General features: G+C 37.4%; 2 protein-coding genes across 2 annotated transcripts in view; one reads left to right on the forward strand and one right to left on the reverse strand.

The window, feature by feature from the left end:
* The window catches only part of LOC138374272 (protein GVQW1-like), a 32,718-nt gene extending 12,498 nt beyond the window's left edge, over nucleotides 1–20,220 (forward strand). The window contains exon 2 of the mRNA XM_069456980.1: nucleotides 20,095–20,220. Within this exon, the coding sequence (XP_069313081.1) occupies nucleotides 20,095–20,220 (126 nt within the window). The remainder of the gene's footprint in view (nucleotides 1–20,094) is intronic.
* CABS1 (calcium binding protein, spermatid associated 1) lies at nucleotides 433–1,590 on the reverse strand. The gene has a single exon (XM_069458249.1). It carries the CDS (start codon nucleotides 1,588–1,590, stop codon nucleotides 433–435), a length of 1,158 nt encoding a protein of 385 aa, XP_069314350.1.
* Nucleotides 20,221–23,642: the final 3,422 nt, after the last annotated feature.

The raw sequence follows: 23,642 nt of genomic DNA on the forward strand, positions 1-23,642 counted from the left end.
TTTTAGTAGAGATGGGGTCTTGCTCTTGCTCAGGCTGGTCTTGAACTCCTGAGCTCAAACGATCCGCCCACCTCGGCCTCCCAGAGTGCTAGGACTACAGGCGTGAGCCACCGCGCCCGGCCTCTTGCTCTCTCTTTATACCCCTAAAGGCTGGGACAGAAAATTTTACATTAAGATAGGCAATTGTTGGATAACTCAAACTTTACGATGCTAGAGGAACTCTTACTGCTAGTTTTTTAAAGTTTTTGTAAATATATTCTGCTGCATAACTTTTAGTTCTAAGCATCTGCATTTTGTAAGTCTAATACTCGCCTTAAATGCTCATATTCTTTCATTTTTTTAAGATTTTTACTTGCTGGAAAAGCTTCTTAGATGTTAAGACTAGCTGTCTAGGCTATCACACAATTCTACATGGCATCCCTTTTGCTGCTTTCAAATCATGAACTCATCTGGATCTTCTTTCAGTAGTTTAAAGATACCCGTTTCATCTGTGGAGGTGTCTTCCTTGTAGTTTGTGGTATCTAATGTAGAGGTAGTTCCAGAAAATGAGTCAATGACCTTAGTTACAGAGTCTGTTCTATTATTTTCAAGCAAATCTTCTGTTATGGTAGATGATTCTTCCTCAAGGTTTGTAGCTACTGATGCAGGGACAATGAAGTCATATCTGGATTCAACAGCAGTAAGCAAAACAGAATGGGTCTCTGCTTCATTTGCATTCTCTCTCTCCATCCAAACATTGGTCTCATCGGTCGATTCTTCATCAGTTAGTGGAGTATCTTCTGGGTTATCTTTGTCTTTTCCAGGAGAGGTAGTGAGTTCAAACACAGTGATGAACTTTTCCTCATCAGAATCAGTTAATTTAGCCACAGCATCAGGGTCATCCTCTGAAACAATTAGGTCAATTTCAGTTATTTTCTCTTCTGTAAGATCAGTTATGTCTGGAATAGTGGTGAAGTTTTTATCAGTAGAGGGAGACATTTCAGCCACAGGGACAAAGGAGTCAGTGACCTGGGCAGCCTCATCAGCAGGAACATTGGGTTTGATGGACGAATTATAATTGTTAACATCAGCTTTACCTTTTTTGCTGTCCTTTAGTGTGCCAGTGACATCAGAAGTTACAGAGAGCTCTTCATCCTCTGTGTCAATGGTAGCCAAGAGGATTTCTTCTTCATCTATGTTAGTGGAAAAGTCTATTAAAGAAACAGTAGCAACTGGTGTTGAAATATTGCCAATTTTCCCTGGAATGAGATTTTCAGTAATAGAGTCATTCACTATAGAGTTTGTAGTGCCAGTCAGAGTGGTGATTTCTTTCTCCAGATGAGTTGTTGGCTTAATAAAATGAGTTCCAGTATCATCTTCTGATTTGAATTTTTCCTTTGTAGGTATAAGTTTGTTGCCTGTAGTTGTTGAAAAATCACTTTCTAGCATATACTCATTTACTGAAGTAACATGGTCTCCTTCTGAAGTAATAGTTGTTTCTGATTTAGGAATAGTGTTGTCAGCCCCAAAGAAAATGGTTGCTTCAGTTGGTGTCTTACTGATTTCTGGTGGTGGATGGGAATAAATTTTAGGCAAACCATCTTCAGCCATGGGGTGAAATGGCACTATGCACTCTCACAGGTCTTCCTCCTGGGCTCAGTGGTTTCCCTAGGCAGGAGAGTGGGTTTCATCATAGTGACTACAGCATGGGTCATCATGGTGATTGTTGCATCAACCACAGGGCTAACAGCACTGGCTCTCCTTGGAGTTTGTTTCTCTGCTGTGATTGGTCATTCAGTTGCAAGAATATTGGTAATAGATGAAAAGGCAATGGAGTCCATTCTGATTATGAAATCAAAATTCACAGCCAAACATTTCAGTTGCAGGAAACTTAAGATTTACCATATTGCTGTTTGCAAGAGACATGCCCTCTGATATGGAGCTCGTGTCACTTGAAACATATAGCAGAGTCTACTAGGTACTTTGCCAGTTTAGTATCAAGAAGGGGAACTCTGGAAACCACGAGACTCTCAGTATCAGCTTGAAGTCAACTGTCATCCGAGTAAGTAACAGTATCTTTTTAAAGGTGAAGCCATCTTCCTTTGAGATTCATGTATTTAAATGTCTAAATAAGTTAATGGCATTTTTGGCAGTAAGTGTAATTGCAAAAGGTAATTAGGTAGCAGGGACATCAGTTAGTTCTCTTCTTTGGAAAGGGAAATCTCACTTTTTTAGTAGAAACAGTTACTGGCCTGTTAGAGTCTTTGCTGTTTTTTCCTTCATTGTAATTCTTACTTTTTCTTGAATGAATTTGAGTAACAGTGAGAGTGTCAAGTTTTGTAGGTTCAATTTTCTTTAGGAATGCTTTCTGGCAGAGAGTGTTGCTATTTTAACTCCAAAAGACATTTCTGGCAGAGAGTTAGCGTTATGTATCAAAATTCACCCAGAAACAATAATCCAGGTGTGGAATAAGTGTGTTAGCTTTAAGAATTATATTCTCAATTTCAGAGGGAGTATTTGTTATGGTGATATTAACTATATCAGACATCATCATTGAATTATCAACCTTGAGGTTTAACTAATTACATGAGAGGAGGTTTTTAATCCAGTGCTAATGTTTTAGAACCAGTCTTTTCCCAGTGTTTTAGAAGAAATGGAATTTTCAGACTCAGAAACAACCAAATCTGGGAAAGGACAGCAGCATCACCTAGAGTACTGGTTTCCATCTCAAGGGAAAATGCTTATTCTTCACTAATATGAACTCAACTCCAAAGTTTTCAGCTTCCTTTGTTAGTTGATTGGCCTGGTGTAGCTATGTCACTATTCTCCATAGAAATATCAGAATAGATTTTAAGATGGCCATTTTTCATTTAAAAGATATGGGCAGCTTCTCCAGAAATGTTTTTGCTTCAGGGGAATGTCACAGTTGAAGGCTCCAGTGTCTTTATTGATATAGGGAATGCTATCAGCATCAGAGACAGGGAAGGAAGTTTCAAGATAGTAAAAGGGACAGGTTCTTTGTTTTTAGTAGAAATACTGTCAGGTCCTGGGGCAGTAAAGAAAGTCATAGGGTAAAGTCATTCTTTGAGTTGGCTAATTTAGTGGGAAGATTTTTTAACTTCTATTTTTTCCCCATCATGTAGTGCTTGTGAAGCTTAGTTCAGGATAAGGCATGCTGTAACCAGAAGACTTGCTGTCCTTTTGGGGAAAATTTCTTTGAGTACAAAAGGGAAATAAAAGATGGGGAGGTTAGCTGTATAATTGCTGGAAGGTATCTGGTAAAACCTTATATTTGTTATGTTGAATAGAGTTGGAATAAGGAGCAAAATATGCACTTTTATGAGCATTTAATCTTTAGTTAGATACATCAGATGAAATAATTACATCATCTTCATTAATACTAATTTGTCAGAGAGTCTTTAATTTCAGAGATTACTTCTGTGGTCACACCAACTCTGCTTCTGCTAGTATAGCTGTGAGGTGGAATCTTATTGATTGTAGCATAATTATCTCTCTTCCAAGGGGAATGTTATTACCATTATCTCTGTTTTCTAAACCATTGACCTTAAAAAGAACATTTCAGATTGAATGTGTGTCATTAATCAAAGAGCAGAAAACATATGGTTAAAATCCTGGTTGTACTGTAGAAAATTTAGTGGTCTTGAGGAAACTGGAGTCACCTGCCACGGAATATAGCATAGTCTTCTTTGACCAATAGATCGTTGTCATCAAAGATATTATTTAACTTAAGAACAGAGAGTTGAATTCTACAGATAAATTTTAGTTTATCTAAATAGTATTTTCTTCCATTGTTGCACTGTATATTATACTAACACGAACATTTCTTTTTTTCCCTCGGGCCAGTATTAATATTAAATTTATATCTATTGACATGTGTTTTAGATTGTATTACCTATTTTTAAGTGAAAAGGTAGAAATTACTAATAAGTAGGAGATTTTTCAATAAAATCCCAGGATGGTCATTTGGCATATTTATGATTTTCAGTGATACTTAACTAGGAAAAGAGTCCTCAGAAACAGACTTTGAAAATGCTGGTATCACAGTGATATCCACCATTGAGACTTTCTTTGTATGGAGTATATCTTGAGATTCATCAGAAGAAATGCCACGTGCAATTTTAAAAGACTCAACTATTAGTAAAATGGTGACTCCTCTGGACACTACAATTCCTGTTTTAGAAAGAGTCTATGTATATCTTCAGATTTTATAATTTTTTTTGGAGACAATAGAGTTATTAACCTAATTGAGGTGAGTATAATCATTATGGAGTCACTGAGGAAGTCTCAGTTTCAATATCTTCATTCACAAAATAACTCTGTCTTCAGAAATAGTGAGGTAAGTAAGAGGCACAATCACATTTTGAGATTTGAGTATGTCAACATCCACATTTTTGTCCTCTTCCCCTCCAGTGATTGGAGAATTGAGTGCATGACTAAGGAAATTGTAATTGAAGGGTGTGTTGGCCTGTGTGGTTGCTCTTTCTTTGTTTCCAAGGAAGATGGCATTTATAGCAGGGTTAGTCGTGGCCCTCATATCTGCTTTAGGCTCCTTGGGGATATCGTTTGGAATCATTGTTTTTATCTGAGAAATATCCCTAAAGAAAATGTTTTCTTCAACCTCCTTTTTAGTTTGTGGTACAATAAACATTTCATGAAATGTAGGTAATCATTTTTTTATCTCAACAGTGGATTCACTAGTAACATTAGCTCTTTCTGAAGCTTGAAATTCATTATTTGCTGCTCTAAGATTGGCTATATTAGATTCCAGGGGAGAATTTCCTTCTACTAGAGACATGGTCTCTGTGTAAGATGAAGATTTTTCATCAGTGGGGATAATGACAATAACTTCTGTGAGCAAATCTGAGTCTCCAGCCATAGGGTTTGTTTCGTGAGAAACAGATCTAGCTGGGAGGGAATCCTTGGGTATGGGAAAGCTTGAATAAGCTGCTACCGGGCTTTATGACACTGTCATAAACCCTATTTACATCAGCATCGTGTATAGAGTTCGTTTCCATCTGGATAACTGGATCATTTCCTATTATTACATTTGGACATCTGTAAAGTGATTCATTTCAAGTTCAATAGCTGTGTTTTTCACTGAAGAAGCTCTTGATATTTCTTTTATAATAGAAATTTGGATCACTATATTCATTAGGAAAAAAAGTAGACTTGGTGATTGTTTTCTTAGGTTCTGAATTTTAATTGCCAGATGCATCAATATAAAAAATTTTGTCCTGCATAGCAAAAGTAATAGATGTATTATGTTTGACATCTGCAGTATCGTCTGAAGAGCTAGTGGAATCAGCTTGGAGAACAAAATAGACCAGGGGTAGAGCCTTTGAGACAGTTTGACTTTTTGGTATTTTGCCTTCCTGAGATAACACCTTCATTAAAGTAAGCTGAATTTGTTGGCACAAGTTTGGATGCTACTGATATTAACATTGTTGGATGATACAGGTTTTCATCTTTTGTAAGTCTAGGGGCTGTGATTTCTTTAGCAGGAGCATTATTAAAGATGGTAGTTTGAGTAGTTTCAGATAGTCCCAGAGATGTAAGTCTTAGAGACATGACACTCTCTGATGAAAGGCCAGTGTTATTTTTATCTTCAGCAGAGGTAGCAGGAGCATTTGGCATAATGTCAGATATCTTTCTCAAAGGAGAAAAGGAAGTTAAGAGCTATCTTGATTGCAGCTTCTGTGTTTTCATCCATGTTGGAAATGTCATCACTGGAAAGCTGAGCTAAAGGAAAATTACTAAATATTGAACCAGACACCACAGCTATACCTGTTTCATCTTCAGCAAAATCATGTGGGTAGTGTCTGTTCCTTTGGGTGTAAATGTTTTATAAATGATGGATGGTTTGTTTTTCCTGAGCAAGTTATAACTATTTTTGATAGCATGATTAGCAGTATCAGTTGTGGATGTCTTGCTGTCAACTATGGGTTTTATGTCTGAAAAAATGGGATATTCAACTATTTTATTTCCAAAGTGAGAGTTTCCAGAGAGAATTATGATGTCATCATTACCATTTATGGTGCCTTTTCTCACACGTGTTTTGTCAGAAAAACGAGAAGGAAAATGCTCACTTGCATCAATTAGGAAGTAAGCTGTGAGTCTGCGAGCTTTGGTTTTGACATTGGCAGTGGGGTCTTTGAAAGGAATAGCACCAATGTCAAAATTTTTGTTTTCCTGTATAGGAATTATAGCTTGTTTATTTTTTTTAGTGTTGAAGTCTGAGGGTATTGCTTTAGATAGACTGTCTGAAGCAGCAACGGTGGTATATAGTGCATGAGACCCACGTGTCTTGGGAGCATATCTGAGTGTACTCATTTTTATAAAAGGATTATTTGCTTTATCCTCTAATTCAAAGACATGTTTATCTGAGCTGTATTCAGAACCACCATCATCAGACACAATTATTTGGCCCACATATACTGGAGTGATTTTGCCTGCAGAAGAAATGTCATCCATCTTTTCTGAAATACCATCTGTAAAATAAATTTTTTTATACTCAGCAGCTGTCTCTCTCTCTCTCAAATCTTTGTGCCCAAATATATTCCCTTTTTTGGAGGTAATAAAAATAGGCCAAATGATAACTTGGTCAGATGGAATAATTGTTTCCTCAGGTGGAATGTCAATCTTTTTTGTGGTATTTTTTTCCATAGTGGCAACAGAAATTAGTTCAGAAGATTTGGGAGTGCCCGTGGATGTTGTGGTGTCAGAAGAGGGAAGAGTTGATCTCCGTGATAGGCCATATGATCTAGCTGGAGTGTTTGTGATGGACCTGCCTATGTTAGCGACCTTATCATGAGAGGCAGAGCTTTGGTCATTAGGCGTAGATGCTTCTGAAAGAGTTAATGTGGAGTCAACTGAAGAGATTCCTTTTAAAGTATGAGGTGCTTGAAATTTGAAAGAATTATCAAGCTTACCAGTGAAAGAATCATCCTTTAGTGTACTTGTATCTCCTGAAAATAAGCTTTCTGCTTCAGAAATATGGAATTCTTCATCCATGTTGTGGTTACTGTTGGAGAGAGGATTGGGCTCAGTTGCTGAAGGATGGATTTTCCCCATAGCTGGAATGATAACTGGTGTTTTTGTAAAGTGATTTAATTCAAATTTAGCAGCTAGATCTTCTTGATCAAAAAGATTAGCTGTTTTCCTTAGTTTGTAGACATGTTTTCGAGACTCTTCTGTTGGAGAAAAGGCTTTCATTATTGCTCTTTGAGATCTGGAATATGTTTTGTCAGTCTCACTTTTATACTTTTCAGGGATATTTTTATTCAGAGAGAAAAATGAACCAATTTCATCATCTGGGGGAGTATCTGAAAAAGTGGATCCAATTGGAGAAATATTCCAGGCCAAGGGATAGGAACGAATGTCAGTTTGAGTTATTATAACCTGCCCCTCTGGAACATTACCTCTGTTAATGGCACCACCATATTCAGCTGCTCTTTCTAATGCTTCTGGTCTAGTTATTGAAGACTCAGAAAATGAATTATCTCTCCTTAGACCAGAGGTATCAGGATTATCAAGTAAGAGATTAGGAATGAGCTTGCCAGTTTTTAAAAGAGATGAGAATCCTCTAGACTTAACATTATCTTCTCCAGGTAACAAAGAATCACCTCCTGCATAACTGCCTTTGGTGGAAGGAACAATGAAATCTGCCACAGTGCTGGATGCCTTATTCATAGATGAAGAAAAATCTGAAGCTCTGTTGTTTGCCTCTTCAGTATCTTTACTGATGAAGGGAAGATCATCATCAGGAATGACATTGAAAGCAGCCAAAGAAATAATATTGTTCTGGGAACGGAGCACATCTGCCAAGTGTGTTTTAAATTTATTTGAATCAAATCTGGCTGATACTGTGGCTTCTCCTACATCTGGGGCAACATTGTTATAAAAAACAGATGAGACACCTCTCCTGGTGAATTTGTCTTGATAGTCTATAGGGATGGTGATCACAGCAGGATCAATGGAGTCAGCTGTGAACATCCTGTTCTCTCCCATTGGTGACATTAGTTCTGGGTCTGGAACAAGAGGGTACTCCACTCTTTTGTCTTTGGGGAGAATGATGACGGTGTTACCTCCTATTAGAAGACCATTTTCCAGAATTGTTTCATCTAGAAGCTTAGGTAAAAAATTCCAACTTGGATCAGTTAGAGAATAAATCATGGGCCTGGGAGCCTTAGTATTAGAGGTGGCAGTATAACTTTTGAGAACAGTAGCATCATTGTCAGAATTAAGATTTTCCTCCTGGGTGGCCAAATTTTGATGTTTTCTGTGAGTATTGGTATCAACTGGAGCTCCGTGAGAAAGATGGTCAGAGACTACAGCACTGGAATAGGATTCATGGGACTCAAATACATTGGAGTCATTAGTGACTGTGACCTTTTCTATAAGAGGACCATTTCTCTCTTCCACTAATACAAAGACATAGTTATCTGCATCATATTCAAGGGCACTGTCAACAGGCACAGTAGTTACTACATTGTAATTATTTGGAATATTTTCACCTGCCAAAGGGGTGTCATGTGCCCCTTCTGAAATGTTTTCTGTAAAAGGAACCACTTCAGTGGATATGTCTTTCTCTATAAAAACCTTGTCCTCAAATCTCTTAGTGTTTTTCATGTCTTTTGTTGAAGTAATGGTAGTAGGCGAAACAATGAATTTGTCAGGTGGAGTATTTTGTCCTACAGGTATGATATTATTATTAGTTGTGGTGTCTTTTTCCATTTTGAAGACTGGATAAAGTTCCGAATACTTAGATGAGCTTATGGATGTTGTGAAATGAGAAGGAAGAGGAGTTGATTTCCATGGTAGGCCATGTGTTCCAGGGGAAGTGTTTGTGATGGTCTCTTCTCTGGTCGTGTCTTCAGGAGAAAAGCTTTGCTCATTAGGCCTAGATGCTTCTAGAAAAGTTAATGTGGAATCAGCTGAAGAGATTCCTTTTAAATTGGAGGGTGACAGAGGTTTAGCAAAAGTAGCATCAAATTTAACCGTGAAAGAATTATCTTCCAATATACTTGGATCTTTTGGAAAAAAATTGCCTGCTTCAGAAATATAAACTTCCTCTTCTACATTTTTGCCACTCTTGGAGGGAATATTAATCTGAGTTACTGAGGGAAGGATTTTCTTCATAGCTGGTCTGAAAACTATTGCATTTGTGATATGACTTAAATCAAATTTAGCAGTTGGATCAGAACAATTAGCTATTTTTCTTTTGTCATAGACCCTATGTTGGGAGATTTTTGTAGGAGAAAAGGCTTTCATGATTATTCTCTGAGGTTCAGAATATATTTCATCTGTTTCCGTTTTGGGAATGTCAGTAGTTTCTCTGTTTATAGAGGGCAGTGAATCAAATTCATTATTTGTAGAACTGTCTGAAAAATTAGTGAAACCAGTTGGAAGTTTAGTTGATGCCAAAGAGTGAGACTTCAGGTGAGTCTTATTTTTAATGGGAACATCACCACCATTACTAACATTGGTATAGTTATTCATTGTCTCAAACATCTCTGACCATGCAATTGAAGAATTAGTCAAGGAGGTATTTGTTACTGTTACTAGGCTAGAGATTTGAGGATTGTCAGCTAATGCATTGGGAATGAGCATGGGTTTTTCAGGAACTGGTAGGAATCCTGTAGACCTAATACTGTCTTCTCCAGTTAGCACAGAATCACCTCCTTCATAACTACCCTCAGTGGAGAGAACAGTGGTATCATCCACAGCATGGACTGTGTTCATAGGTGAGAAAGAGATTGAAGCCCTATTGTTTAAAACTTCAGTATCTTCATTGATGAGGGAAAGTTCACTATCAGGAAGGACATTGAATTTAGCCAAAGGAATAATAATGTCCTGTGAATGTGGCATCTCTGCCATATTAGTTTTACCTTTAATATTGTTTACTCTAAGTGATAAGGTATTATCTGCTTTATCTTGGATATCAGTGTTATAAATAGTAGATGAAGTGACTTTCCTGTAGGACTGGTTTTTATTTTTTAATGGAGAGAGGATCACAATGGGATCAGTGGTTTCATCCAGGGCCATCTTCCTCTCTACTATTATTTCTGGGTCTGGAATAAGGGTATGCTCCATCCTTTTGTCTTCAGGGACAGTGATAATGATGTCATATTCTCTTAGAGTTTCCCTTTCCAGAATTGTTTTATCTAGAAATTTGTGAAAATTCTCACTTGTGTGAATTAGGGGGTGAATCATGGACCTGGGAGCCTTAGAACTTAAATTATTAGTAGAGCTTTTGAAAACAATAGCATCAGTGTCAGAACTGCTGTGTTCCTCTGTAGATTTCAAATTTTGCTGTATTTCTTTAGTTGTGATCTCAGTTGGAGCTCCTTGAGATAGATGTTCAGAGGCATCAGCACTGGAGAAGAATGGATGAGATCCAAATATTTGGGGGTCATCGGTGAGAGTAGTTTTTTCAATAATTGGGTTGTATTTTTCCTCCTGTGGTTCAAAGACATTTTCACTTGTGACATATGCAAGAGCACCATCATCAAGCACGGTGCTTATTACATCATCATTATTTGTAATATTTTCACCTTTTAAAGTAATATCTAAAATGTTTTCTGTAATAGGAACTACTTCATGTTCAGGGATTATATCTCTCTCTGCAAAGTTTCTGTGCACAATTTTTTTACTAAAAATAGTATTCAACATGCCTTTTGTTGAAGTATTGATACCAGGTGAAATGGTGATTTTGTGAGTTGGAGTATTTCTTTCCTCAAATGGAATGTTATTAGTCTTGGTTGTAGCATCTTTATTCATTTTGACAAGTGGATCAAGTTCAGAATATTTAGGTGAACTCAACAATGTTGTGAAATCAGAAGGCGAAAGAGTTGATTTCCACGTTAGGCCATGTGACCCAGCTGGAGCATTATGAAGCAAATCTTCTGTGACTGTGTCTGCAACTGGAGGAGCAGAGTTGTTATCCTTAAGCTTTAAAGTCTTTTCCAGGGACACTGTGGAATCGGCTGAAAGAATTCCTTTTAAACTGGGAAGGGCTTGAGGTCCAACAGATATATTAAATTTACCAATGAATGAATTATCTTTCAAAGTATTTGAATTTCCTAAAACAAAATAGCCTTCTTTGGAAATATTGACTTCCCCCTTCTCACTGTTACTGCTCTTGGGGAGAGTGCTGGGCTCAGAGGTTGAGGGAAGTGCTTTCTCCAAAGTTGGAAAGTGAACCGTTGCATTCCTAATGTGACTTATACTGAATATAGCAGTTGTGTCTCCCTCAACAGAGGGTTTACGCCTTTCCCCTATTTCAGAAGGGAAAGGGTGTATTTGTTTGGGTGAAAGGATTTTCATGATTGTTCCCTGAGGGTGAGCTGCTGTCTTAACTTTAGAAATGTCAATTTCTCTCTCCACGGTAGATGAGGAATCAGCATCATCATTTGTGGAATTTCTAATCAAAGTTGTTGCATTTGTGGAAGGAATAATTGAGTACAAGGAGTGGGGCTGAAGGTCCGTTTGAATTTTAATGACCTGATTTTTTGAAATATCAGTTCCATTAATGAAATCAAGGTATTCAGTCACTGCCTCTGATACTACTGATACTGACTTCGAAGAGTTAGTCAAGGGGTTCTCTCTCATTAGGATGGAATTCTTTGTTAAAGCTTTAGGGTTAAGGATGATACTTTCAGTTGCTAGTTGAAATGGGAATTCTCCAGACCTTACATACTTTTTGTCAGGTTGCATGTAATCACTCCCTTCATAACTGTTCTCAGGGGAAAGAGCAGTGGCATCAGCCACAGTATGAGTTGTCCTCATAGGTGAATGAGAGTTTGAATCCTTGTGTTTTTTATCCCCAGAATCTTCATCAACAAAGGGGAGTTCATTGTCAAGGTTGACATTGAATGCAACAGAAGGAACAGTGACATCCTGTGGATGATAACTCCCTGCCTTGAAAGATTTGTCTTTGTTATGCTCTGACTTGGGTGACATGGTGGCTTTGGCTTCCCTCAGAACATTAAAAGCAGTAGATGAGATACCTTTCCTATAGAGCTGGTCTCTGTTTGTCATCGGAGCTGATTGCGTGGTAAGATGAGTGATTTCACCTGGCAGTGTCCTGCTGTCTCCCTCAGTTACTATTGATTCTGGGTCTGGAGCATGGATATGCTCCATCCATTTGCCTTCAGGAAGAATGATGATGCTGTCACTTCCACTTAGGCTCCCACTTTCTGAAGTTAAATCATATGAAAACTTGGGAGAAAAATTCTCATTTCTATCTGTTAGGGAGTGAGTCATGGTTCTGGGTGACTTACTATAAAACTTGGCAAGATAATCTTTGAGAAATTGATAATCCATGTCAGAATCAGGGTTTCCTTCTCTGGAGATCAGCGTTTGGTATTTTAGTTTAGTTTTGAGCTCTGTAGGATTTCCTTTCAATAGATTCTCAGTGACATGTGCACTGGATAGTGGAGCATGAGATCCCAATCCTCTGTAGATTTTGCCTTGGGCAAAGGCAGGTATTTTTGTTGCGGGGCTCTTTCCTTCTTCTCCAGCGTATAATGTATTTTTCTCTGACACATATTCAAGAGTATGGTCATCAAGCCCAATGGTTATTAGATCCATATTAATTAGATTGTTTTCCCCTGCCAGAAAAGTCACATCTGACTCTGCTGAAAAGTCCTTTGTGAAAGGAATTACTTCATATTGAATTAGATTGTCTTTTTCCACAGAAGCTGCATATCTTTTTCCATTCATAGTGTTCCTCATGTCTTCAATAAAGATGATATTTTCTGGTGAGATGATTTCTTTGTCAGGTAGAACAATTATATCATGAGGTATAATAGAGTCACCAGTCATTTTTTTGTTGCTCTCTCCTATAATGAGTGCTGGATCAAGTTCAGAATTAGGAGAAAGAGGTGATTTCAGGGTTAGATTATATAATTTACCATAAGAGTTTGTGATAGACCTTTCTAAGTTATCATTATCAGGAGAAAATGAGCCCTGAGCACTGAACGTTTTCACTTTTGTTGTGCTCACTGTGGAATCAGGGTAAAACGTTTCTTTGGAATTTCCAGGTACTTTATGTTCAGCAGAAGCAGCATCAGGCTTAAGAATGAAAGTATCAACTCTTACTGTATTTATCTCTCTTACGTTCACTGGAAAATTGTCTTCAGAAACATAGGGTTTGTCTTCTACCACAGCCTTATCTCTACTGAGGAATACATTAGGCTCAGTTACAGAGGTAGCAATTTCTTTTGCAGATGGGTTGTTAACCTCTTGATTTACATGGTGACTTACATCATAGTTAGAAGTTGTATTTATCTCTCCATTTTTGTGGATTACAGGTTGAAGGGCTATATTAGGTGAAAAGGCCATGGAATCAGTTTTAGCATTAATGTCCTCATTTTCAGTGGCAGGCGTGTCAGTGGCTACATTTATGGGTTTCTTTAAAAAGGTAGTAGGATCTTCCAGAGGAATAGGGGAGAGCATGAAGAGAGGCTGAGGAGCACTTTGTACCTTGATGATTTCCCAGTTTGGGTCGATGATAGTAGAGTGTTCACCCAATGGCTCTGATACTTCTAACATTGTCACTGATGTATTATTAAATAAAGAATCATCATTTTTACTAAGAGGAAGTTCTATTCTATGTATTTTTTGATTGGGAATTAGCAGAGATTTTAATTTTATGGACAGGACACCATCTACCTTAGGTATGGTAGTGTCACTATTTTCATTGCTGTCCTTAGACCCAAAGGCAGGGGCATTAAATGAAATGATTCTGGCATTTGGTGGCATTTTGGTGGCATTAATCATATTAAGAGAAGCCATTGAATTTGCTTTGATTACATCCTTGGTAACTTTACTGACATAGGAGATATTCTTAGCTTGGGAAGCAATGTCCTGAGCTGAAGGGTTAATGTCAATCTCTGAAGGGGTCAGTTCAGCTAAGTCCATTTTATCTTCATTGATGCCCGATTTTTCTGATGCGATGCTATCTGCCAACTCTGGAGAAGCTGTGTTAGGAACATTGGATGAAATGCCTTTCCTGTAGAAATGATCTCGACTTTTTATAGGGGTAGTGATCATAATATGATCAGTAGGGAAAGCACCCAATGTCCTGTCCTCTCCCATGGTAAAAATTGTTTCTGTGTGTGGTACAAAGAAATGCTTGGTTTTTTTATCTCCCAAATCAGAGACTTCAGGGAGAATGATGACAGCATCATCTGTGCTTAGAGTGCCCTTTCCTGCAGATACACTTTGTAGAAACCCAGGAAAAGAATTCTCATCTGCATCAATTAGGGAAGGAGCCATGGTTTTGAGATGCTGAGTGTTGAAGTTTTTGGTATAACCTTCGAAAGAAGAGACAATATCAGAGTCAGAATTTTCTTCTTTGAGAATAATAGTTTGGTATTTTTCTTCAGTTTCTAACTCAGGGTGAATTATTTGATACAGAAGACTCCTTGAGGCCTCATCTTTAAAGGAGGGTATATGAGATACAAATCCATTGGGTCCTTGTGCAGATGGAATAGGTTTTTTAATAGGGATATTTTCTTCATTCCCTACTTCAAAGACATGCTTATTTGAAATATATTCAGAACGACTTTTATCAGGTTCAATGATGGTCAAATCCATGTCATCTAGGTGATTTTTCTTTGCCAGAGTATTTCCAGGCCTAAGAATAAAGGAATCATCTCTCAATGTATTTTCATATCCCAGTGACAGAGGAGTGCTTATTCCAGATGTATGGTAATAATTTTCCTTATTTATGTCTTTAGAGGAAATAGTAGCAAAGGAGGTCATAGGTATAAAGTCTATATGAGAATTTGTTATGTTACCTGGGGCAATTTTGTGTTTTTCTGTTGCTGGATCACTTTGCTCATCAGTATAGGATGAATAATTATTGCTGAAAGTTCCTTTAGTTAGTAACACAGTGCCTTCCAGAGCAGGGTTTATATTATCTTTCATTGAAATACGAAAATCTGATATTGTAAAGGTAGATTCTCTTTCAGGGGAAGAGATATGTCCTTTGGGGACATTTTCTTCCATCGTTGGATAAAAAATATCACCACCAGAGAATGCATCATTGTCAGAACCGATATCACTGTTTCTTAAAATCACTTTTCTTTGAACCTTGGGAGTAAATTTTCCAAGTAGAGGTTTTGAAACTTCAGCCATATAGGATCGTACAGGATTCTCAAATTCAGGTTGGTCACCTCTGTCTTTGGTTGCTCCTCTGAATCTGATGGAGTCATATGCATCAGAGTTAATAGAATATTGTTTAGCTGCCAAGTTATTGCCTTTAGGGACATTGTCATCTGCTATAGGTCTAAGATAAATATAATCTCTGACATTTTCTTCTTGAAGTTTATCTTCTTCCTCTGCCATAATGCTTACCTCTTTTGGGGTATCTGCTTCATAGTTCAATGTTACATTTTCCTTGAAAGAGTTTTCCAGTTCATTTCTTGGGATATAAAACATGGTGTCAACTTCTCCTTGAGAGGCAGTGGTGACAGCTACTGTCAAAGCTATTGGGGTAGCCTTATTATGAAAATAAGTTTTGGGTATTATTATATCAGCCAAAGATGTCTTTTTCGCAGGATTTGTTGATTGAGGCTGATTGAAATGGGCAACAGAGTTCATAAAGGTAGAGGGATCAGCAATTAATAGAATACCATCATCTCTAGACACATCAGGATATTCTCTGGAAATAGTAAGGCCATGTCCTAGTTTATTTGGTTTATTGTTAAGAGTATTATCTTCAATCATGGTCAGAGCACTTTTCTTTATTGGTGAAGTAGCAGCTATTGAAGCCAAGTCTGTTACAACTTTGGTGTTTTTATCCATGTACAAAATATCATCAGCCACAACAGAAATGCCAAGAGGGATATTTATTACTTCAGTCCCAGCCATTTTGCCTTTGTTGGCCTGTCTGTTAGCGTTGCTTGAAGTGATGGCAATAGGGGTTTGATAGCCATCTCTGTAATCAATAAGTTCTGCATTATCCATTGTAGAAAGTGATAGTTCGTGTTTGATGATGTTCCAGGCAACATTTGGGTTCTCTTTGGTGACAGGAAGTGAATTATCAGTGATGACTTTATAGTACACATTAGGAAGTGTAGGGTAATCCATTCTTCCAGTTTGGGGGAAAGAATTGCTAGGTGGGAGGAGTGTAGTGCCATCTGCTGCTCCCACATTCTGCCTCACAGCTGCACTTTCACCCAAACTGTGAGCTATTGCTTTGGTGGCCTGCGGCTTGAAGTGCATTTTGTCCTTTGTAGCGTTAGTGACATCATATAGAACATCAACATTTTCTTCCCCAGGGATACTAAGTTCTCTTTCACTTATTGTTACTTCAGTAGTAGGTGTAACACTAAATTGGGAAAGAGACTTTGTGATATCAACAGCCCTAAAGTCATTCCTTTCAAAGCTGCTGTCTTCTGATTCAACATCCTTGAAATAATATGCAGGTGGAAGGTTGTCTTTTATTTTAAAAACAGCATGTTCCCCTACTACAGACTCTATTTTCATATGGGGAGTTGATCCTTCATTAGCCATTTCTTTGTCTATCAAACTGCTAAATTGTTTTCTTGGAGTAAGAATACCAGCTATCTTTGCAGGTGGGGATACAAGGGACCTGTCTTCTGCCATGGTGGCCTTATTAATCGTTAGTTCAGAGCTTTCAGTTATATCTGTGTTCCCCTCGCCTGCACTGGAAATGGCATTGTGTTTATCACTGGGAGAAGCGAAATCAGCTGTAAAAAAATTAGACTCCAGTGGAATGTGCAGAGAATCTCCTGCTACTTTATTATATATAATGGCATCATTAGTGAGATGAGAATTTTGAGCTGCAGGATCTGCTATTTTCATCCAAGCACCAGTCAAGGAGTCATCATTAATTAGCATAGAAATTTGAGCTTCATTATTTCGGGCATTTGGCATTAGTTTAGATGATTTAGCTACTGATGGAAAAGTGTACCTTTTATTCACAGGAAAGTCTATTTCAGGATTAGGACCTGCAACACCATCAGCATTGTTGTCATTAGTAGAGAGACCCGTGGTTTCATCCACAGATTCAGTGGATTTATTTGAAGGGGAAATACTGACCTTTGAAGCTGAGGTCATGCCAGCTTCACTGTCTTTACTAAAATAAACAAGCTCAACAGTTGCCAGCTGAGTGATGGGAACCATAGGGGTGATATTGCTCTGGAAGTTGGCTGATTTAAGCATAGCATTAGTAGTTCTTTCAAAGTCCATTTTGGCTCTGACATCATTTGCAATAATAGTGGTGGGGGTTCTTTGGTCACCTTTACTGTTAATGAGGTTTTTGCTGTCTGTGGTAAAGGGCTTTATTTTATATTTGAATAGGAGATTGAACGTATCAGAGTTGTCAGGAGGGATGGTAATTTTGCTTCCTGCTGTTTTGGCATAAGCTGTATCAGGATTAAGAGGGTAAAATTTTCTTTTACTTTCTGCTGTGGAAGTGTCTGGATAAATGAAGATGACTTCTACAACTCTGTTATCTTGGTTCATATCTGCAGTTTCTTTAACCACAGAAATGACATTCTCAATTTCATTGGTGCTCACAGACTTAAAATTGTCCCTGCCAATTTTAAGATGTACATTGTTGGGAATATTAGAATGATATTTAATTGTTGAGTTGTTTACTTTAGATCCAGTTGCTTCAGCGATATTGATATTGTTAGGTGTCCTAATGTTTTCCATCTGAACAGTGTGTCTGCCTTCTATTATTGTACCTTCCTTTGAAGGCCAAGTTATTTTAAAATTATTAGTGTTAGCAATTAGCTCTGTAGGATTAGAGTTACTATAATGCTTCGTAGAAGTGTCGTTATTTCTTTTGGAAATAATTAAGTTCCCCACATGCATCATATTTTTAGCTACATCTATCATTGTTTTGCTCTCAGTAGAATTACTAACAATGCTATTGCTTTTCTCATACATCCTATCATTAAGAAGATAATTTGTAGTATGCATGGGATTGATATTGGAAATAGTGTCATCAATATCAATGCCAATCATGGTAGATTTGTTATCAGCCTTGTCATAAGTATTCAGAATAGGAGTAGATTTAAAGTCATTACTGTTTTTTGCAGAGAGAATGCTAGGTGTTTGAGCACTAACTGTAGTTTTGCCGTCATTATTTATGTCTGCAGCCTCAATTACAATAGAGATGTCTTTCTTTGGAAGATCAGGCTCATTGCTCACAGTTTTGCTATATCTTCCCAGGTAAGTTGTATCAATGATAATTATGTTGTTGTTCTTCAGATCAGATTCATCAAGCATAGTTGTATAATCTTTTTCTAAAATGTCTGTGGTATCAAATTTTGCTATATTGCCTTCTGCTGCAAGGGCTGTGGTATAAATAGAGAACATACTGTCTGGTCCTGTCTCTTCCTCATGAGTAGTGGTACCAGTTCCAAGGAATTTGTTTGCATTTGATATGGCAATGGTATTTTTAATTGCTGTGGCAGGAAATTCATTCTTAGCATTCTGGATGTATGCAGTAGGATTAGGGGCAAAGAATGGTTTAGATCTGCCAGTGGATGGGAAGAAGGGCTTAAGACGCTGAGTTGCTTTGGAGACTATCTGAAAGTGAGGAATAGCAGTGGAGTCAGACTTGTGTTGGTAGGTGGTCATGGATACAGGTGCTGAAATGCTATTTTTCCCAGAAACAGTTATCCTGCTTTGTGTTATTTGGGATTTTGGTACAAAGCTGGAAATTGTAGTAGCAGATGCAGAAGTATTATGTGTAGCATCAGATGAGAATGAAGCATTGCTCTTTGAAACCTCTGCCTGTGCAGAGTTGCCTACTGTACGCTTGATGTTAGCAAAACTAACTGAAGCCTGGTTAGCTGTAGTGCTATTTAGTGCATCATGCCCAAATGGGAGAAAATTATATAAGCTAGCTTGAAGGGTCTCTGAGTGGTTTCTCTCTGAAAGAGATCCAGAGACCCTGCTTAGTCCATCAGTAGACCCAGAGTAGCTATCTGAATCTTCTGTAGATGCAGAATTTTCTTCTGTTCTTAAGATGGGTGAAAGTAGATTTGCTGTGTGGCTGTCTGATGAGGATAGAGATGGACTGGCAGACAAATGTTGATTTGTTTGACTGTGTATTTTCTGACTCGCATTATACTAAAGAGAAAGAAGTATAACATTTTTGTAAGGTTACCCTTGCATATATTTTACTAAAAATCTGAAGTCAGTACACAGCATTAAATTGATCAAATAAAACGACATTCTAAAGGTCTCTGCTTTCTTCTTTACCCAATGATTGTTAAATTAATTAAGTTAGAAATACACAGTATCCATATAAAAAAGAATAGCTGATGTTAGGGTTAGGTACCCTCTGTGAGTATAAATTCAGGTTTCCCAAGGCAAACTTTCAGTAAGAAATTTCTTAAAGTATAAAAAAGTATAGAGAAGTCTCTTTAAGTCCTACATTTCAAATCTTATATTCTTTTATACATTATAACTTGTTATCTTTACTTCATTATATATATCATTAATTTTAAAAGAAGGAAGTTTATGAATAGAATATAGATTATTAAAAGCACAATGATGTTTTATTTAGCAAAATGTTCTTTCTTGTATTAAATGTAAGCTGATGATCTAAACCCGTTTTCCCTTCTATCTAATTTTTAGTTCTGTGAAGATACTGTTATCCAAAATACTAAAACTTACCGGGAAGTAAACCACAAAATTTAAGATGGTCACAGTCAGGACTCGGATCTTCATCTTGTCTTGATATTTATTCTCTGCAAGTAAAGTACATGATTATTCTCTTACATTAACCCATTGAATTACTATAAATGACAATTCTTTAAATACTGGAAATAATTTGTATTATGTTCTTTTTTTTTTTTTTTTGTTGAGACAGAGTCTCACTTTGTTGCCCAGGCTAAAGTGAGTGCCGTGGCGTCAGCTTAGCTCACAGCAACCTCAAACTCCTGGGCTTAAGCGATCCTACTGCCTCAGCCTCCCGAGTAGCTGGGACTACAGGCATGTGCCACCATGCCCGGCTAATTTTTTCTGTATAGATTTTTAGTTGTCCATATAATGTCTTTCTATTTTTAGTAGAGACGGGGTCTCGCTCTTGCTCAGGCTGGTCTCGAACTCCTGACCTCGAGCGATCCACCCGCCTCGGCCTCCCAGAGTGCTAGGATTACAGGCGTGAGCCACCACGCCCGGCCAGTATTATGTTCTTTATTGACATCAACTAAAATATCAGCTTAATTAATAAGATAAAAACAATACCCAGGTATTTCTACCTGAGTGCATTGTTAGAAATTATAATACATTGTGGATTGTTAGAAATTATAATACATGGGTGGAGTACTCTATTTGCTAAGGCCAATACCAGTTTAATCAATCAGTGAGAATAAGAAGAATTTTGGCTATTTTCTACAGCTTATAGAGTATCAAGGTGTAAACAATATAACTAGCAAATACATTTTAGACTGAGTACTTCTGTGAGGACTGCACCGAACAAATTCACCCTTATTTTCATGTTAATTATTATCTACTTGTTGCATTTTTTAGAGACCATGTTGACACAAGTTAATTAATTAACACAAGTTAATTTAATGAATCGATATTTAGTCAGAATATAAAGTCTACCCGAGTAGCTCTATTATACAAAAGAGTTACAAGAAAGAGTAGTTATTTAAAAAAAGAAAGGCTCCAAACATTCTGGTTTATTCAAGTATTTACCTTGCAAAGGGGTTTTTCCTTTCAGTCGCCTTCTAGCATTAACTCTTGACCAAATCGGTCTTGTTCAAACAATACATGAAAATGAAATCCAGGCTGAGAAAGCCTAAATCTAAGAAAGACTCCTCGTTCTTCCTTCTTGATTGCAAATGGGGGAGAGAAAAAGCTTCACTTATAAGAGACTGCTTCAGAATTAATCCCAAAACAAAAGAAAGAAGAGGAGGAGTCTGTTGGCTTTTGTGCACACAGCTCTCAGGCGCAGAGTGAACATATTAGCTTATCTTCAAATTCAAAGGGACAAGGCTCAGACTTTAAATATTATGAAGCCTTCTAAAAATTAACTTTTTAGCATCTAGTGCCATTTGCTTCCTATTTTCCTTTTTCAAAAAATTGTTTCTTCTTCTGCTTCTACAGCACAATTTTGACTCATTCTAACAGCATTTTGCATGTGTTGCCATTTGTTAGTTTGCATGGGAATTCACCATACTAGTCTGTGGTTTTCTTAAGGGCAGAACTATGTTTGGTTGTGTCTGAAAAATATGTTTATAATATAGGAGAAGAAAAGTTTAAAAAAATAAGATGGCCCATTACAAGCTTTATTTTTCCCTTTTCTACACGATTTATATAGATACCATGCTGATCTCTCAGGTATCCACTTCCTTGACAGTAAATTTAACACTGACTATATAGCTGTTATCTTCAGTTTCTGAAGCTAATTGTCTACATGGACTCAACCAAAATACATCACACCTATTGTGCTTGAGGTGATTCATTGCTACATCCTCTGAAACCTCCATAAAAATATGAACTTAAATTATTATAGACTTTCAGTTTTTTCTGGAAGGCGTGGTAGAACAGTACTTTTATTAGATAATATAGAGATTCAGTGTGAACTTAATTGGTTTGCTACCTCTTCAAGATGCCTAAAAATTTACTTAGTGGTAATTATAACTCTTTTTTTTAATAAACCCATATACTTCTTCAACAAAGTGTAAGCCTAAAATGGAATAATAATTGTAATATGTGAGTCTTACTAGATAAAAAGACAAATGAGGTCAAACTTTCTGTTATTTATTTTTTCAGGCTTCCTCAATTTTCCCTATCCTTTGGTTTATCTTAATACTTTTCTATAGCTGGCATTCTTTTATTACACAATGGAACAAATATTAAATCTCCAAAGTTATGTCCACCACTGGATTATTCTTTTGGTCTGGCAATGTATTGATGGACAAAGCATCTATGTACATAGTAATTACCTTCAGATCAAAAGCAATGTGTCATGAGTTGAACAATTATAATGTTATCACATCAGTAGTTTGGAAACACCGTTCCCATGGCAATAAATACTGCTCTTCAAGGGAATTGAAGTAATTGTTGAAAAGCCAGCGCAATAATACATGCGTAAGGATAGAATGCCCATTTGATTAGAGATAATATTTATAGGTCGTTTCGTTTCAAGTAAGCCGCCAGCTTCAGACGCAGAATCTCCGGCTGGCACTAGTTCATCTTTATACGATATAAGATAGCTAAGATTTCCGCCTCATGGTTTCAAAGTTGAATCTGGCACAGAAAAATCAATGCTTTGTATGTGAAGAAACTTCATCTTGAAATTATCCTGTTTTTATAGTTCAAAAAGTCCTAATTCATTGTCCCCCTTCATTGAGGTGAATAGCTCATTTATTTTTCCACATGCTTCCCAGTTTGTGACCTACTCGATATTCCTGGAAATTGTCCTCTATGATGTTCATGTAGCCTAACACCAGTGCATTTTCTGTACTAAAATAATCATGTTGAAGAAGGAGCTACAGATTAGGAAACAGGTTATGATGTCCCCATCTAGCTGTGATTCTTATAAGTCCACAGGCATAGCCTCAATTGATTTTCAAAGAATGCTTGTTTTGTTTTATTGATTCTCTAAACTTAAAAATGCCATATGTTTAATGGACAAGAATATGTATCAATTCAACAATTACTTATTGGGTATCTCTGAAAGGCACTGGTGGAAATCGAGAAGTAGAAGACATAACAGCTATCCTCGAAGAATTTATAATCTCTTCTAGGAGGGAAGGGATGCACATGATAACCATGTCCATTGCTGTTTGTTTATTCATCCAAATATTCATTGAGTGCCTATTAACTTTAAAGTGCAGCTTCAGGCCCTGAATGACATAATTAGGAGCAAGATAGGCAAAATCTGACCAATGAGTTACCATACAAAAGGCTATAATTCAGGGGTTTCAACAGAGGGAGAAATTACTTTTTGGAAATGTTTTGGCTGTTTGAAGTTTGGGTAAATTTTGAGAGCTGGAGCTGGGTTAGGGAGGCCTCGTTACATGTAGTAAAAGGCATGAAGAACAGCACAGAAATGAGAATTCTCGCAGCTCAGGTGTTAGGAAGAGGGAATGTCTGATTTCATGCATCTCCCCAACACCCATGGCCTGGGCCAAGAGTAAGATCAGCAGAGCTCTAGAGGAAACCTTGAGAACTGCCATTCAAAGCAAATCCTCTTCCTCTCATGTCATGGTACTCACTGGGGTCAACGTAGAATTTCATATGCTTGTGGTAAGATACATCCTTACTGCACCTTCAAATCTCAATACACGGGAGTGAATTCAAGGACCCCAAACATTTACCCCTTCCTAATCCCAAACTGAAAACACTGCCTTGAGACCATCAAGACTAATCTTATTATGCACTTTATTCCTGTTTATTTCAGTCACCATAGAAAAGGTCAGTCTCCTGGTCACTGTGCATCTCTCACAGTTTATTTTCCAAAGTGATCTGCAAATCCTCTGTTCTGTACTAATTTCTCACCTCCCACCAATGTCTGAAGACTTTCCTCTGTGTCCACAGAGACTTACAATGCCTAAAACCTAGGTCTTGAAACACCCGATGACATTTGTTGGCAGCTGCTGTGAGCTGAATTGTGTCCCCACTAATACTCATTT

The sequence above is a fragment of the Eulemur rufifrons genome, chromosome 24, assembly GCF_041146395.1.
Source record: "Eulemur rufifrons isolate Redbay chromosome 24, OSU_ERuf_1, whole genome shotgun sequence".
Lineage (NCBI taxonomy): Eukaryota > Metazoa > Chordata > Mammalia > Primates > Lemuridae > Eulemur > Eulemur rufifrons.

Excerpts from the sequence above, each read along its gene's own strand:
- CABS1 (XM_069458249.1), bottom strand. The coding sequence starts at position 1,590 with ATGGCTGAAGATGGTTTGCCTAAAATTTATTCCCATCCACCACCAGAA.